Source organism: Strix uralensis, chromosome 12, assembly GCF_047716275.1.
Source record: "Strix uralensis isolate ZFMK-TIS-50842 chromosome 12, bStrUra1, whole genome shotgun sequence".
Taxonomy (NCBI): Eukaryota; Metazoa; Chordata; class Aves; order Strigiformes; family Strigidae; genus Strix; species Strix uralensis.
Window position 1 is genome coordinate 4,374,282 of NC_133983.1, and position 16,972 is coordinate 4,391,253.

The 16,972-nt window shown below is 45.5% G+C and overlaps 1 protein-coding gene across 1 annotated transcript; it reads right to left on the reverse strand.

Annotated features, from left to right (window-relative positions):
* Nucleotides 1–3,798: 3,798 nt before the first annotated feature.
* Nucleotides 3,799–15,968, reverse strand: B3GNT9 (UDP-GlcNAc:betaGal beta-1,3-N-acetylglucosaminyltransferase 9). Its single transcript, XM_074881931.1, has 3 exons — nt 15,661–15,968; nt 8,029–8,071; nt 3,799–7,217 (listed from the first exon to the last, which is right to left on the reverse strand). The coding sequence occupies exon 3, from the start codon at nt 7,151–7,153 to the stop codon at nt 5,906–5,908; it is 1,248 nt and encodes a 415-aa protein (XP_074738032.1). The 5' UTR covers nt 7,154–7,217; nt 8,029–8,071; nt 15,661–15,968; the 3' UTR covers nt 3,799–5,905.
* Nucleotides 15,969–16,972: the final 1,004 nt, after the last annotated feature.

A 16,972-nucleotide genomic window follows, 5' to 3' on the forward strand; every position in this document is an offset into this window, starting at 1 on the left:
GTGCTCTTCTTTTTGGAGGTGAAGCTGACATTTCTTCACATATTTTTCAGGCCTGCAAGCAGTCCCTGGGCTCCTGTGAATATTACAGGCACTACTATATAGATCAGTGCTGCTGTGTAATACTAGAACCCTCTGTTCCCCAAAATGCAGTTCCTGTCAAGAAAACCCAATTCTCTGTTGCCAGGAACCGTCACACTTCTAATGCTAAACAGATTTTTTTTTGCCGAAATAGTAATTGGGTGGTGTGTGAGAACTGATTCATGCACTCATGATCGTTCATATTCCAGAACTCCATCAAACCTGTTTAAAACTAAATCTTTCCCACGGCTCAGGATTGCAGCAAGATGGTGATTCAGGGTTGTCAGGGGCTGGCTGGAGGTTAGGCTGCAGCTGGCGTTTTCCAACGGGAAACCGAGGGTGATGGTGCTCGCTTCCCATTGACTTTGTTGTGGTGTTAGAGCCTGTTAGTCACTTAGCAGCTCTGTTAGGTTTTGTGTTTGATGGCTCCAAATGTATATGAGAGTCAATCTGCATGTGTGAAGCTGTGTGGCTCTTGCTTTGAAAGAAATGTCCGAACTGTAGCTTGCTTCAGAGTCACCAAGGTGTCCAATACACCAGAATTTCACATGAGCTGGTTGTGGTTTATAGGTCTTTGAATTTAGAATAATTTTTGGTGTTGTGATGCAAAAAACATTATTCGGTGCTAGCTCTGCAGGTACAGTTGTTCCATATCAACTTTTGCCCCATAAACACTTTTTTATTGTACCTCCTTTACCTTGATTGCACCAACACAAAGCACCCTCCTTTCAGGCTGACCCCGTCGGACATAAGCTGACACAGCACATGTAGCCAAATGTATTACTGTGTGTGTTTGGGGAGTTGAAATACAAATTAGTTCTGGTTGGCTCTTTTCATTTAAGGTATGGCCCAGGATGTTTCAGATAAGGTAAGGTTGGAGCAAAATAAGGGGAAATTAAAACTGGAGCTTACTGAAGATACAACTCTTAGCATTGAAATGGGATCGCAAGTTAATGAAGCAGGAGCCTTGTTCAAGGTCAGGGTATAGCCAGTTCACTGAGTGAACACTGCACCTGTGAAGGGATTTGGTTTTGCAGTGGTGTGTGTGTTACTTTTAGGGTTCAGATGAAACTTTAAATACTATATTCTCTACTTATGTGAATTTTCACTGTAACTAATAAAGTCATCGTGTTTAAATCTTTTATCTACCAAACCTTCTGTTAAAGGCTTTTGTTTTCTTTATGGGGATTCCATCAAGAAAAATCATTCCTTTTCGTGATCTGGGAACACTGACCCCTTGAAACAGCAGGAAAGGTAATCTGGAGTTTGCAGAGTAGGTCATTTACTGTGGTGTAAGATACCCTTACAGCAGTAACTTTTGTTCTGAACTAGACTGGAATGATTCAACGTAACCTTTTCTCTTTCATACCCTAATTAATTCCTCTTTAAATGTTACCAGTTTGGTCATTTTAAAGTACTGTATATTGCAGTTTTGGAAGCTGGTTTTAAGTGCCTTAATGTTTCACACCTACACTACATATTCCACTTAGTGTGTAAGTCTCATTCCAGTATTAATATCCTTCAGAGACATTTAGTTTAAATACCAATCACAAAAAAAGCCCTGCATGATTATGTAATGTGCAGTCTAATCAACTAAGTAATCAAAACAGCCTGAATCACTGTATTCCCTTTTCACCTCTGCTGGTCTTTCTTAGAAAAACTGAAGCCCTGAAATCCTGAGTTTACCCTGTTCCTTGCTGAGTGACTGTTGCATCCACTAGTATGGAGGCTACTAAGATTATTTCTTCTGCTTCTATGGCCGTAGAGAGCGTTTGTCTTAAATGTGACTCCTTTATTCCCACCCAGCTCAGTCAGTCCCCTGGCGACAAGGCAGTCATCGTGGACCTGTGTTATTTTATGTTTTTTTTCCCTGGTCTGGGCACTCGGCTTGACAGCAGATGGGCTGGGAAGGGGAGAGAGAAGATCCGTCAGCTGGGTTTGGGTGAATTGGAGAGAGCGTTGGGCTGGTCAGGACTGGTGGGGGAGCTGTTTGCTGCTCTTGGAGAGACTCAGATGCACTCGTCCTTTGGGGTTTAGTTTCCTCTCTTATTTCTCAGTATGGTTTTCTTACTGACCATAAACCTAAAAAAATCATGAAAAGTTGGATTTAAAAGTTTTACCTGTTTTGACAAATGTCAGTAGAGTTAGTAGCATCGTTAGGGGAATGTGGTGGGCTGATGAGACCTGCAACTCCAGCTGAAAGATACAACTCGGGCTCAGCAGTTCAAACAGCTTTGGGGTAGACTTCCCCCACCCCCCGGGGATGTTCTCCAGGGAATGTTCTCGGTGCTAATATTTGGTGAGGATTCTCTGAGCCGTTTGATTATTTTGTACTGTTTGATTTTGCAGTTGGGGTTTGCTTCTGAGAACCTGCTGTAAAGATGAATAATTAAACTGCAGACAGGAAGCACAGTATTTTAACACTTGGTTTCTTCAGAGCCATCCTTGGCTTTCTTTTTTATGATGTCTAAGTCAGCAGTGGCCTGACTGAATGATGGATCTTGGCATTCTCTACCAGTTTATGTGTTCAGAGATGCATCTGGAGGTGCTGAATGTGAGGTTCAAGCCAGCTCTGCTCGTTATAGTGACCAAATCTGGCTACTTATGTACAGTAGGAACAAAATTTGACTGTGTGTGGATCCCTGGGATTCAATAAAACCTACTGTACTGTATTAGCTTCAGATGTTTATGTCTGTCTGGAGGAAGTCTGCTTGCTTTGCTTGCTACTGGTGGAATCCACTTAGGATGTTTTTATGTTTTGTTTTCTCATCATGGGTTAGTCATGAAAAAAATTGCCAAGCAAGGCTTTGTAGCAAAACCCTGACTGGTGCATTGATTTAGCCAGTTAATAAAAGCTGCTCAGAATGTCATTCTGAAAGGGATGGGTTTGATTTTCTGAGATGCATCAGAAAGGTCGGTAGAGGGTCCTTCCTGCCAGCTCTCATACGCACCTAGGGCTTTAGGATTTTCTGAGAAGACCCCCATCTTTTAAGAAACAATCTCCAGCTTGGGTGAAGTCAAGGACTTTTTGCCTGCTGTAGCAGTAAGTAGAATTTAATAAACTGCAGAGGGTGCAGCACTGCCCTCCAGCATTTCCCCAGTGCATTACGCTCACATATGGGGTCTGTGAACTTCCAGCTCAACTACAGAAGCAAATGGAAACTTTTAAACCAGGTCAAACAGGCCATGCAGCAGAGGCTGGAGAACAAAAGCAGATGTATCTTTCATTAATAGATGCTAGATTTAGTATTCATTGGATAAAAGAAATGAGCTATTCCATAGACTAAGACAACGGAGGTCTAGTTTGCTCTAGTTCTGTTTCTGCCAGCTATCAGAGTCTGTGCTGGCACAGGTGAATGTTGAACAACAACTTTGATCTGGGACAAAATGCACTTATTAATGCTGTATTGTGGGTAGATTGCAGATCTGAAGACATTATAGAGGGAGGAGCCAATCTCTGTGCATCTCTAAGCTTAAAAGGAAGATCTTAATAAGGGCTGCTGAACCTGACTTAGCTGCCTTGTAGGAAATCATAAGGTAAGCTGTGTTTATTTTTCTATCATTACTGTTAAATTAAGTCCAACATAAGGGAAAATTTACCAAGTTATCCAAAATAATGAATAATGTATTTTTCATGTTGCTGTCTACAGGAAAAATACCTGTGGTGTTAGTCTTACGTGTGTGCAGATGTACTTGACAGACTCATTCTGACAAGTAGAGGCATGTCTGCATGCTGTCTTTTAATTATGGTATAAATAATTTCCCAAACTGTAAACTAATCACAGGTAATACATTTCTGTACAAGCTCATAAATACGTAAGTTTCACACATGTTAGCAGATAAGGGAGTGACTGGCTTTCTCCCACCAGCAAGGCTCTGGCTGATTTTCACACTCTACAGAGCACCTTGTAAAGCTCACGTCAGCATTTTGTATTTCAGGATTGCATCTTGAAAATATCCAAATCAACGTATGGTCTTTTGATTTCTATATAGCTGACCTTTCCTTGGAAATACATTATTGTAAGGCTTAAACTCTTATGATGAAGGTAACATGTAAGACTGTTGTTAAGCATTTACCAATAGATATTACCAGCTTGCTTTCCTCCATGTTAACAGTTAATACGAGTACTGAGCCTGGACTACTGCTGGGTGGGAGGCAGGTTATACCCAGATATGAAATGCAGTTGTGCTGCAGGCTCTGATCAAGGGAAAGCAACTTCCTGGACATTTATGACTGATTGTAGTTTCCTCTGAAGCTGTGTGTACGTGCCCTCCTGAAGAGGGATGACATCAGGGGTTCTCTGATGGATAGGAGTTTTGTTGAGGGGGGAAAAAAATCGCAAAAGAATTAACAAACACAGTAGCAGAGGTGAATTCAGGCTCTTTGCCCCATGAATTTCATAGTGCTTTAACCCTGATTTAGAGGAATTTACTTCCTCTTTGATGTCCAAGAAAAGGATGTTCTTTTAAGGTAATCTGCTGCTGGAAAAAACAAAACGCTTCAAAGTATTAACTATTCTTTGAAAGACTAAGCAATCCAGTGTTCTTATCTGACGATTAGAATACTTAAGAAGTTACAGACTGACTGAAACTTGGAAAGCCCAGCAGAAGCATTGCTCTGTGCATTTGTTTTCTTGCAATAAATTTAGAAAGGCTTTTATTCTGAAGCCTTTTTGTCTGAAGACTACTTTCTCCCTTCATGTGACACCCGCAGTGATACGAAAAGCCTTGGCTGCTCTTTGCAGTTGACTGTATGCCAGGTAAGAACACTGAGGTCTATAGAAACCAGCCCAGTCCATTGACAAGTTTTCTTTTGGTTTGAAGAAGCTCCCAAATGTGACGCAAGCAGCAGCTCTGTGTGGTTTTACCCTCACGAGCGAAGGCCGAAGGATGTCTCCAGATGCAAACCTTCTGAAGATCTGGATTAGATGGTGAGAGAGATCAGATACCGTTGGATGACTGAGTTTTTGCTGAGTGCCAGTCAGCACAGTGTAGAGAGCCTGAGCTCATGCAAGTGCCAAAAACTGGTCCCTTGAGTCCTGAGTGTGTCAGTGGAGCAAATATTTAAACCAAGGAGTTACGAATAATGAAAAATCAAGACTTGGAGAGATCAACTCAAAGTTCTTCTTGTCCTTTCTTTAAAGGCCCTTTGGAAGTCTGCCCCTTCCCAGTTATCTACTTACCTGTCCTTTGCTCAACCAGCCATGCCAGCCTTATCATCCAGTTTGTTTTATTGTAGGCCGCCCTATCTGCAGCGTGTAGGACCCCATTTCAATAGCTGTTAGTTGTTTCATTCTTCTCTTCTTAGGAGGCCTACAGAAAGCACACCAGGCAGCAGTGAGTTGATTTGAGCATACAGTAGGTGACTTGATTTCCTTCACTCTAGTTACTGTGTAGTTTGGTCATTTCTCAATGAGTCCGAGTCAAGGTAACAAGTTGACAACAATCCCTGTGCTCATTGGCGTCATCTCTTACCCTCTATCGTCTTTCATTTCTCACATTTCTAACAACGAAAAATCTCCAAGGACTGCATCTTGCGATGTGCTTTTATCCATTGGCCCACTAAGCACTACTATAATTCTAATAAATAATAATAAATTAAAGATACTGTTATGATTATTTAGACTCATTAATGGAGAAGGACCTACACGGTGTGTGTGTGCAAATGTCGAATTTTGGCAAATTCCTGCAATAGTTTGTCCTCTTCTCTTAACATTGTAAATAAGGTGTGCTAGAATGCTTCTAAAGTTGGTTCATTTGGCTCTAACAGTTCTGGGTTCCCTTTCTCAGCTGGTTTGCGATGTGTTTCTGCTGCTGTCTGCCTGCATTATCTGAGGGGTGATGCCTGTGTTGTTGTTTGAGCTTTCTTTTTCCATTGGAAAGGCTTCTTCACTTGCTTCTTCTGAGTGCAGGAAAGACGTGGGCTGTGGAGCAGGTTCCACATTAGCCAGATCTCAGCAACTTTCAGACTGTGAACTACCATGAGATCTTTGTAAAAACAAGGGTCAAATGTTTGTAGGTGTGGGGCAGCAGAAGGCTTGACAATGCCAAAGGTCTTGAATCCTTCATGCAGAATGGGTTTGAGATTGATTCTCTGTAAGCACATGCCCAAGAAGACATCATCGATGGGGAAGAGTTCCACCTCTCTGCAAGCCCTAGAAAGCTTCCTCATGGTGCGGCTGGACAGCAAAAACCCTCCTCCTCCTGCATAAGCTGGATAGATGCTTAGCCCGTACATGGTCTCTGGGATATAGTATTTGCTCTTTCGGACACGGATAGGGCGGGCATTGTAGATGATGTCCCCAACAAAGAGGTCCTCAGTGGGGTCATGTCTCTCAAGGAAGTCAACAATGTTCTCGACGTTGACAAAAACATCGACATCACCTTTAAAAATAAATTTCACGTTGTGACAGAATTCAGCAGCCCAGTTCAGGAAGTGGATCTCCTTCAGGGTCAAATTGAAGAAAGTGTCCATGAAGTCCCAGAGTAAAATGTCCCGGTAAGTCTGACTCTCCTGGTGGATCAGGGTCTCCCATGTCGCAAGCAATGTCCTATTCTTTGGTGTTCCCAGGAGGAACACTCGCTGGATCTGCTCCCCATTCACCAAACCCTCTCTGCCCCAAGTTTTCCGGACAATCTCACGTCTGTCAAAGTCTTCAACTACTGATTTGATAGCAATGAGCAGAAAGGGACCTCCAGGTGTTTTCCTGCATTTCTTGGGCTGGTTAATGAGGAGATTGAAGTTCCTGTTATCCTTGTTTAGGAGATAGCTCTTGAAGTTGAAGGCAGAATCAGTCAACGGGGGTGGAGTTGTAGTTTGGACCTTTTTGTTGGCCTCTTCTGTTCGTCTAATGATAGGAGTTACTTGGGGTCTGGGTACCTTTGCCTCTGCTGGCATCAGTTTCCAAGGTGCTCTGAGGTCAGATAATATTTTTGGTGTTACTGAAGGCTTCTTCTGTGTCGGTTCCTTGTTTCCTACCTGGACTAAATGTTCCAGCTGGGAGTAGAGTAAAGAGCAAAGCGCTACCAGCAGGAAGAGGGTACAGATCGCATCCCCTTTGAGACGAACTCTCATTGTCTCTGCGGTGTTTCTAGGACTCTTAAAAGCTGTGTCTGAGCTGCCTGTCACCAATGTCCATCTGTAAACAAACATACGGTGTGTCAGCAGTGAGGATTCAGCAGCTCTGAAGCATGCAGGCAAATGTGCATTGTACTCATACAGACACTGAGACACGTTAAGGACCTTGCCAAAAGGCACACGGGTTGCAAAGCTAAGGCTGATCCTAGTGCTCTGGCTCTGCGACTCGGTTAGTTAAGTCACCCAGCAGTCATCCATCATCCTGAAAACCACTGCCTAAGCACAATGTGAAATCAGCCCTTCCTCCCACATCCCTCTGCCGAACACATTTTGCCATTTCAGAGATTGCACTGCTTTGGGAAAAACAAGGTGGAAAATTACGAACAATGCCATTCTTCCATAAATCATTAGATTTTTTTTCTCTTTTTTTTTTTTTTTCCCCCCTAACGTGGTAACTGTTTCTTGCTGCTTTTACCCTTTTTGAGTCTAAACGGGGAGGAGCAGAGCTGGCTTGTGAAAGGCAGACTTTTCAGCAGCAGTGCGTCGCTGGCGTTTCCCTGCACGTAGAATCAGCTCTCATAAACCGACTATGATTTGTGCCTTCAGAATGAATACGTTAGGCACGCTCTCAAATGCACATAGGGCCTTTTTGCTGCCAGTAATCTTTATAAAATATTAAACCATTATAAATAACTTCCATTAATAAGGTTACAAGTGGTCACGGGTGTTTTGCCTCTGCCAAATCACCCGAACCAGTAAGCAAGAGGTGAGCAAATAAATCCCAATATGCAGAAGCAAGGCAGAGCCTGGTGTTATTTACACGTGATAGATGAAGCTGCCTTTTGAAAGACAAGATTCGATTCCTCACTTACGCTTTTCCCAGAGATTTTCTGTCTCATTCAATCAGTTCTTCAACTGCAAACAAAAAAAAAAAAAAGAAAGAGTAGTACAAGGCAGAAAGCAGCATGTAACCATAGTTCAGGGGAAGAGCTGCTCAAGTGTCTGCAGCTGCAGCAAAGGCAGGTCCTCTCATCACCACCATACGTGCAGCCACGCTGTTCCCCACAACGGCTGACAACCGAGTGGAACAGAGGGGACCCGACAGTTGCTCCGGGCTCCCGGAGAAGGCAGGTGACAATTGCAATCCCTGCAGTCATTAGCAAGGAGCATGTTTCTGGAAGTTTAGCCCCACTCAAAAAAACTTTTCCACAAGTGCATATAAGCATTTTGTACATCCACTGACAGTGTTTTATGCTGATATGTGATTTACAGCCCTATCTTGCCTGTGCTGTATTAGCAGGAGGTATTGTTGAAGGTATTACAGTTGTCTGTCTTGAATTAGCTGAGATCATATCCAAAAATTTCTTGAGGGAAAGCTGCCTGGTTGTACAGCAGTCTGCCTTCACTGAGGGAACGCTCCTCACAAAGGACTGAAAAGGGTGGAAGGAGCCAGTGCTTGCAGCTTCCTACGCAATTTATTGCTGTGGTTTGGGGTTTTCAGCATTGTTAGCCCACGGAGCACACAGGTGGATGCTCAGCCTCCGGTCGAGCCCTGTAGCCACCTTACCAACTCAAACATCTAATGGGGCAGCAAAGTGCTTGGCAAGAATATTGTTACTCAGTGTGATTGTGACCTAAAACAGGACCCTCTTTACTTTGGTGGCATCCATTTTCAGCAAACCTTTCTTTCACGGTCGTGGATTGGATGACCTGCTAATTGTTCATTAACCATCAATTTTAGATCATCTATAATATTATGGCTTTGAAGCTCAAAATTGGACGGTAATTCTGAAGTGTTAAAATAGTGGCACAACATTACCTCCAGATGCTGTGGGATCTAGGCAATATTTCAAGACTTATGACAAAGCAAAATTAATAAACCAGTTGATTTCTTGACCAGCCCCTTTAAAATTCTTAGATGCACGTTATCCAGACCTCATAATTTTAAAATATTTTGCTTTTTCTTTACTGGTTAACTGCATGTCCAACTTACTGTTGTAATGGAGAGTATTTCACCATTATGTGGTATCACCTATCTTTTCCCAAGTGCAGCTCCAAAATATTTACTGACCTAGTCTGATTTGTATCCATTATTTCTGAAAACTTTATTTGAGCAAATGGCTTATCCATGCCTTTGTGTAAGGCTTTTTGCATTCCCAGTGGATATAAAATTATTTCCTCCTTGTCCTGATGACCATGCTTTTTTCCTCAGGCCTTCTTTCTTGCCATTTTCTGGCCTCCAATAAAAAAGATTCCTAGGTTTTCCTGTTCCTTTCACTTCTTTCCTAGGCTAGGCAGATGTTTTAATCAGTGTAGCTTTGATATTAATAGCGGGGTTGTAGAATGTTCTCTGATCTCTTGTAAATTGCTGTTAAAATAAGGAGAAGCTGTTTTCTGTTTGTTCTTTCTGCCACATGACTTGGCTCATAACTATTTTCAGCCTCGTGAAACGGTCCCTCCTTAACACATATAGGGTGTTAGTTTGCATTTTATGTCTGTCATGTGCAAATTACTCTTGGTGAGTCCTGACTGCAGTGCTCTGCAGCAACCTGCTGTGTTTCAGGTCTGTGCTAAATCATCCTTTATCTGTCAAGACACAGTTTCCAGCAGGCTTTCCCTCACGTTGCTTTCAATAATTTTCCAGAAGCTCCAGGGGTATGAAAGGATGGTCCCACTAGACCCAAGACATGCCATTGAACTGGATCCACTAAGGAGGAAGAGTCTGTCCCTCTTCTGCTCATGATGAGCAAGAATTTTTGCTGAGTGCTATTGAGATAACTAAAACAGGGATCCTGTCTCAAAAAGCTCATAAGGACTAAAATTGAGGCATTTTTGGTCCTTCTGTTGTGACGGGAAGCTTTATTGAGGTGCTATGCAGCTCTGTGCACGCAGTCTCCGAAGTGAGTGGGAGATGCGCAGCCCCTGGCGGGATGGATCCTGATAGCGTTGGGATGTTTGTGTATCTCCCACTGTAATAGCAATTTTTTTTTTCCTTTTCTATGCAAAAGTTTGATCTTATTTCAGCTGCCAGGCTTCAGATGGTAATTAAGGTGCTGGATGAAAGTCCTGGCTCTTTCTTGTGTTTAATTTTATCGGCGAGGTTTTGGAATAAAATGTGTGTGTCATGAAACTCATAATTTCCATGACTTACAGATTTATCCTGCCAGCATCTCAGAATCTGGCAATAAGCACCCTTGAAAAAGCCAAGAAAAACCCTGAATTGTTACAAGCCTGGGCTGATAGCCCGGATTGTCTTCTGTGTTTTCATTTATTGAAAGAAAAGAATCTGAAACAGTGATTTTCATGCTGAAATAAAACAGTTCAGTGCTGAATATAGACATCTAATTTTCAGAAGAAGTCGCCAGCCCTTGAAGTGAATCCTTGATCAAATTATATGGATTTTCCAGTCTTTTCCTTCTTTTGAAGGAAATACCCATGATTATTACACAGGTTTAAGCTCTATCCATGGATGTCAGTGTGGGAAAAGCTGTCCTGTTCCTGAATTCAGAGGGATTGATGATTCTGGCAGACGCTCCGATATGTCCTAGAGCCAAAAAGATTATTCATCCACCTCGACACCAGGAGGAAAAAAAAAAAATACAGGGCTATCAAAGCAAGCAGAAAATATCTGATGCCAAACAAAAGAGAGATGAGCACAGCAGAGCGTTTCTCAGCACAGCATCTCACTGCGTGGCCGCAGCCAAGGCAGACATGCCTCTGCTCCGTACGCCGCCGTGGGGGATCTCCATCCAGCTTGTGAAACAGAGCTGGGGTTATAAAACTGCTGCATCACTCGGTGCCTCGGGGAACTGCCAGGGCTGCCTCCCGTGTCCTCCAAGCTTGGAAAAACGGGCAGTTGTCCCTCTTGGTGTTGGCTGTCCAGGGATGGCTACAGGGGGATCTGAAGTCCAGCTTGAGCAGGTCTGACTGGGACAGTGCAGTTTGCCCCAGCAGCGGGACAAGGCGGGTCCTGGGGAAGGTCAGGAGTGTTGTGTGCTGGGCTGTGAGCACCAGCAGCGTTAGAGAGCTGAGCTGGGCTGTAGGAAGAGGCTGAGTGGTCCCACAGCCGTGGGGTGGCAATGCGGGGAGTCTGTACGTAGGAAACGTGCTGGAAGGACCAAGGGGTCCACAGCCTGCGTGGCCTGAGAGGCAGCAAAATGCTCGAAAGCTAGAAGTGGTCAGAGTTGAGCACAGCACGCTGGTGAGCATCCAGGCAGGGGATCTGATCTGTGCTGTTGCACGCTCAGGCAGAGGGCCCAGTCCTCCGCCTGGTTTTCATTTATTTATTTGAGAGGAGGATTCTGAAATATGGCCAAGGAGTGCTGCAATAAAAGCAGTTAAATGATGATTTTTTTTTTTTTAAAGTTGCTAGTCCTTCATTCCCAGTCAAATGATGTGAAGCCTTGAGTTCATCCTGGAAACTTCCTTCTTTTGCAGCAGCTGTCACGTCTCCATCCCTTGGCACTTCTGCTCACATGGGCCCAGGTGGGGAAAAGCCTCTGGATCCTGTCCTCGAATTCAGTCAAGAGGCCTTGATGATTCTGGCATGTTGTTTTGTGCCTTGAAGAGTGGTTATTCAACCTGCCCAGCCTTGGGAAAAGCAGCTGTGAGAGCGAGGCAAGATGAAACTGTGGTACACCAAGCGAGAGGGTACGAAACACAGCAACGAGCTCTGCTGCATGCTCGTCCCAGCCCGGCCTGCGGGAGCATCCATCCACACCAAGCACGGCTGTAGGTTGTCCCCAGATCCACTTGCTGCCCCACTGCATGTGAAGAATTTCCAGCTCCCTCCCAGCTCCCCTCCTCTCTCCCGAAGCTGGAGCTGCCACGGGTAGATTTGGGTTGGGCAGTGGAGGAGCTGCATAGGTTGTGTGGGCCACACAGAATGTGGGGCTGTGGTTGCTGATGGAGATGTCTTATCTGTTTCTCTGTAAAATGAGCTGAAGAAAGTGTTGGGGATCCAACACTGGTAGGTTCAATGAGTTTTTTGCAGTCCTCAGGGGAACTTGGAAAATTCTGGGTGGTAGGGGTGCTTTGAGGCAGTGCTTGAGGTTTTGGTTATTTGTTTTTGTTTCATGTTGGTTGAACACATTTCATGAGAACTATGTTGGGTTGTAACACCCAGTGCTGGATGCTGAGACCCAGGCTCTGGCCTGCCGCGGGGAGGTCTGCACACATGTCCCTCTCCCGCCTCGTTTCCAGCAGTATTTCCATCCCGCTTCACTCAGCAAGAGCAAATCAAGCTCCCAGGCTGCTCCTCACCTTGTGCTGCTCTTCCTCTGCTGCTGCCTCCTGACATTGTTCAGGAACCCACCAGCAACAATACCAACATACCCTCTGCCTGTCCTGCAGCTGTGTAAGACGTGTGCAGATTGGCTTTATCCTACCAGACCAGGATGCTGACAGCAAGAAGCCTGCACTGCCTGAAGCTCTGGTGACTACATCTTCCTCCCAACTCTTGCTTGGTCCCATTCTCTGAGCCCCTGAGGGTCAGGAGAGCGTTTGACTTCTGTCAGCACCAGTTGAGTTTAAATGCCTTGCTGAACACACAGACACGAGTAGCACTCTGTTTTGCATGGGGAATCACTTGTTTTGCTTTCTTCAAGCCTCGCTGGGCTGCCATCCTTCTCTTATCCTTGTACAGAAGCCTAAAGTGAAGCACTAAGTCTAAGGTTTCAAACTCAGCTGAGTTATCTCGATATGGGTCTTGTGTAGGCAAAAATTCATCTTCATTTTGCATCACATGGGTGTCCGGGCTTTTTGGGGTACCCACAGGGAAATATGTCAGCTTCCAGCACTGGGCTTGTTCTGCTCCATACACAAAAATATGCATGAAACAACTGGGGTTTAACAGTTTGAGCTGGTTTTGGAGTGTTTAAAGGGGAAAAATAAATCTGTGTGTTGAAGCAGAAGGAGAAGCCCTCTTTCATTTCTATCTTTGGGTATCACATAACGAGTTTTATTCCTGCGTGCTTTCTTTTTTGGTTTTGTTTTTTCATTTTTTGGTTTTGTTCTGCCCCCCACCCTGGAAAAGTCAATAACCTCATCAAAGTTCAAGTGGCTTTGGTGCCAGACAGCTCCTCTCTGCATTACAGGGTGTTTGTGAAGAGGTCTTGTTTGGAGCTATAGGATTACAAAGTGATGCTGAACGATTTGATCTTCTTGACTAGAAGACAAGGCAGGCTGGAATACAAGACACCCTTCTGCACGTTGGTAAGCGCAAAGCCCTGGACAAAGCGATGTAACCAAACCAATCGCTAAGCTGCCTTACCAGGAAAAAAAAAAAAGCTCATCTCATTCAGCTGCTTAGAAGTTTTGAAGTCTATAAACAAACAGAGAATAGGCTGTAGGATTTAATTAGCTGAATGTCTTAAGAGAGCTTTCCCAGGAGTTGGGATCATGAGCCAGAGCTGAACAAGCGCGGGGCAGAGGGGCAGAGGCTCGCAGTCTCTGTCACACACCACGGCGCTGCTCGGTGTCACTGTCACAGCAGTGCTCCGGCCCCGTGTCCGGTGTCACTGGCACGGTGTCACCGCTGCCATGACTTGTGTTGCAGCACCTGGAGGCAAAAGCTCTGTTGGTTGAGCAAACAGGTAACAAAACTGCAGGCCCCACTCCAAATACAGTTTCCAACTTCCCTGTCAGAGCTGCTTTTCAGGCCAGCGCAAACAAATGGAAGAAATCCATGCTGTTACAGGACAAGGTGCCTTATTTATCTCTCTGCTTGCCCCAGTCCTGAAATATGTGGTTTCATCAGCTTCCCAGCTGGCTGGTCCCATTTTATTACAGTCTCTTCTGTTGGCGCTGCCAGCCTCACCTTCGCAATGCCAGTCACACGTTAGACAACTGCTTGCAAATGGCTGCTGTAGTTGCCTCCTTTTAGCTTTCACCCCGGTCAGTGAAGCTTTTATGAAGTGTACAAACTTAAAGGCAGAGAAACTGCAGAGCTGCTGTGCAAAGGCTGGAGGTAGACGCTAAGATGTCTGCTCTCACGTACAGGCATCCCAGAAAGGAACTTGCACCGGCCCCGGCGGGGAATGGCGTGGTGCTGTGGCAGAAGGCAGTGGCGGTCATGGACAGGAGCCTGATGACCGTGGGCAGCACGGGCTGCCTGCACGACCATCCCCATGACCCCTGGGAAATGCTGGCTGCCCGCACCACTCCTCCTGTCACCCTGCTGACCCGGTGGTAAGTCGCTCGTGTACACGTGGCACGGTTTGGGGACAGCAGCTCTGCTGCGTTTAAGTGCTGCAGGATGTTTTCCTGGCCCTTTCAGGGCAGGACGTGCCATTGGGGCAGTGCCCGTGCAGGACTAAGCTGCTGCCAGGCACGCCATGGCGGGCCCCAGCAAACAGGGAAAACTCCAGCAACTCCTAAGTGCAGCACCGTGTCTCTAACGAGAGTGTGCAGCTGCCTGCAAGGTAGGAGAAGGTAACGTGCAATTATCTTCCGTGGGCTTAGTGGCCTCGAGATGTACTTTCCTAAATCCAGATGTGGTCTTGCGGGTAGGTGATCTGATTTTCAGAATTATGGAGAGCTCAGCAGCAGAACTCACACCCTGAGCGTTTCAGGGAGACAGGCCCCTCCTGGAGCAGCCAAGCACAGGGCAAGGAACCTGCCCTTTCTCTTGCAAACATTAATTTGCCCTGGCCCTGGGAGGAGAATATAGCCTTGCAGGCTCATGAAGGGGTAACAAACAGCCCCACCGAAACAACCACCCTCCTCTCCCTGCCCTCCGCAGCTGTGGTGCTCACTGCCTCTTCAGCTGCCAAATCCTCTTCTGATCCGATAAATAATTTTCCTGATGTACCCCAAAACCCATTAAGTATAGTGCATTAGCATGAACGTATTGTTACACCCAGACATGAACAGGAGAGAGAGAAAGTCCTGACTTGCTCCACTAATTTCAAGATGATACCCAACACATAAATTTATCAGAATCTGTCCAAGAGCTGTTAAAACATGATCAGTAACTGCCCGTTTCACTGGGACTGAATTTTTCTCTTTCTTTCTTCGTGACGCTAGAGAGCTTGAAAATTCCAATGTTTTGCTCAAAGCATACAATAGTGTAACAGAGGGGGAAGATTCATGTCCTTTTACTGACAAGGAATGGCTCGTAAATGTAACGTGCCACTACTGGAACATGTTCGCAGTTGGGAGGAAACCCTGTCTCAGAGCACTGGAGGCATTGTCTGAAGAAGCCCCAAACTTTCTTATGTAAAAACAATCTAAAACACCCAAAGAAAGTTCTTTGGAAAGTGAAGTGTAGAGCAGACATAGCAGGGCTGGAGCCTGCGTGCTCAGAGCCTGTAGCCAAACCTACTGCGTGTTAACCATCACAGTTCAGGATGCTGCATGCAACAACATTGCAAGAGCAACAAGGCAAAAAAAGAAGCTGCAGGCTGGAGGAAAAGGAGAGCAGTAAGGACAGTCTCCAGTTCGCACTGCTTGCTGCATAGCTCTCCCCAACCCACCCGGACCGAACATACATAACAGATACTTACATCCCATTTGATAGCGCTGATCCTGTGTCCCCTCGGTAATGTCTCAGCAGCGGGCTGCCAAGTAGGCACATCTGGATGTAGTTAGCGTTAGACATTCCTCAGCCTTTAAGCGAAACCAAGGAAATCCTCGCAGAGCAAAGCAGCGCTCGGTCTCCTGCACTCTGGGCCATTTTCATGCTGAAAGCCAGCAAAGTTTCCCTGCGCTCGTGTGCCAACCAGGGAGGGGTGCGTGTGCCAACAGGGTCGGAAGACGAGACGCCGGGCTCCCTCCTTGCGCACACTCGCTTACTGTAGCGTGGTGGAAGGAGCAACCGCACCAGGGGAAGGAGCTGGGTCCGCTTCCAAGTGCCTGACACGTGATCGGCAGGCTGGGGAGGGCAGATGGCCTCCAGTGCTGCAGAGCCCCACGGCCGGCCGGCCGGCAGCTCCCCGCGTCTGTCCGGCTGCTCCCCAGCACCCCGCGGGACAGGGCAGGGACGGAGGTGTCGAGGGATTGAATGCAGAGCCAGGTTGGGGACATCCAGCAGTTCTGCTCTTTTCCCAGTTAAAAACAACCACAAAAAAGGCTATTTTTTTTTTTTCTGTAAGTTTTTTCAATAGGAAATCTACTAATTTTTCTGTCTTCCCCCCCCAATTTGGCTTTTTTTTTTTTTAATCCCCTTGTGATTATTCACCTCTGCAAAGGCTCAAAATTTGAAACTGAGATTGGGTTCAGCTCAGAAGGAGTATCCACTTGGGGGTTGGTTTCTTTTTTTCTAGTAGGGAAATGATGGGAGGAGGCAGGAGCTGAGCAGCGTGGAGGCCGAAGACAGATGCGAGGGTTCCTCCCAAAACACTGAACAAAAAAAAAAAAACCACCACCCACCCATTTTTTTTCCACTTAATTTGAATTACTTCAAAACAAAACACTTTTATTTGGAGCCAAATCTAAACTGCCATCGCTACCGCTCTGCCAGCTGACTGCAGCCGTAGCGCTTCCTGTCTCTGTGGCTGTTTCTTTGTCTCTGCAGTGGAAACGACGACCCTCTAACAGAGGGCAAGGGTCTGGGGAGTGCCCAGACCACCGCCCCTTTCACGTGCAAAGTTTCTCATTTACAGTGAACTTGTCGTACAAGCAGGTTTTGATCTACTCTGTTTTCACAAACACCCAACTGTTTCTTAAACATAATGTAAAAATACTTTTTTATAAGTGCCTGTGTTTTTTTGATGTATTTTTAATTTCAGCTCAAACACTTTATTGAACACAACGTCACCGTGAAAAGCTGTCTCATGGATGGGTTCCTGATGAGCAACCCTCAGGCCCTGTGTGCAG

What these genes read in the sequence shown, in the direction of transcription:
- B3GNT9 (XM_074881931.1), bottom strand. Translation starts at nt 7,153, where the DNA reads ATGAGAGTTCGTCTCAAAGGGGATGCGATCTGTACCCTCTTCCTGCTG.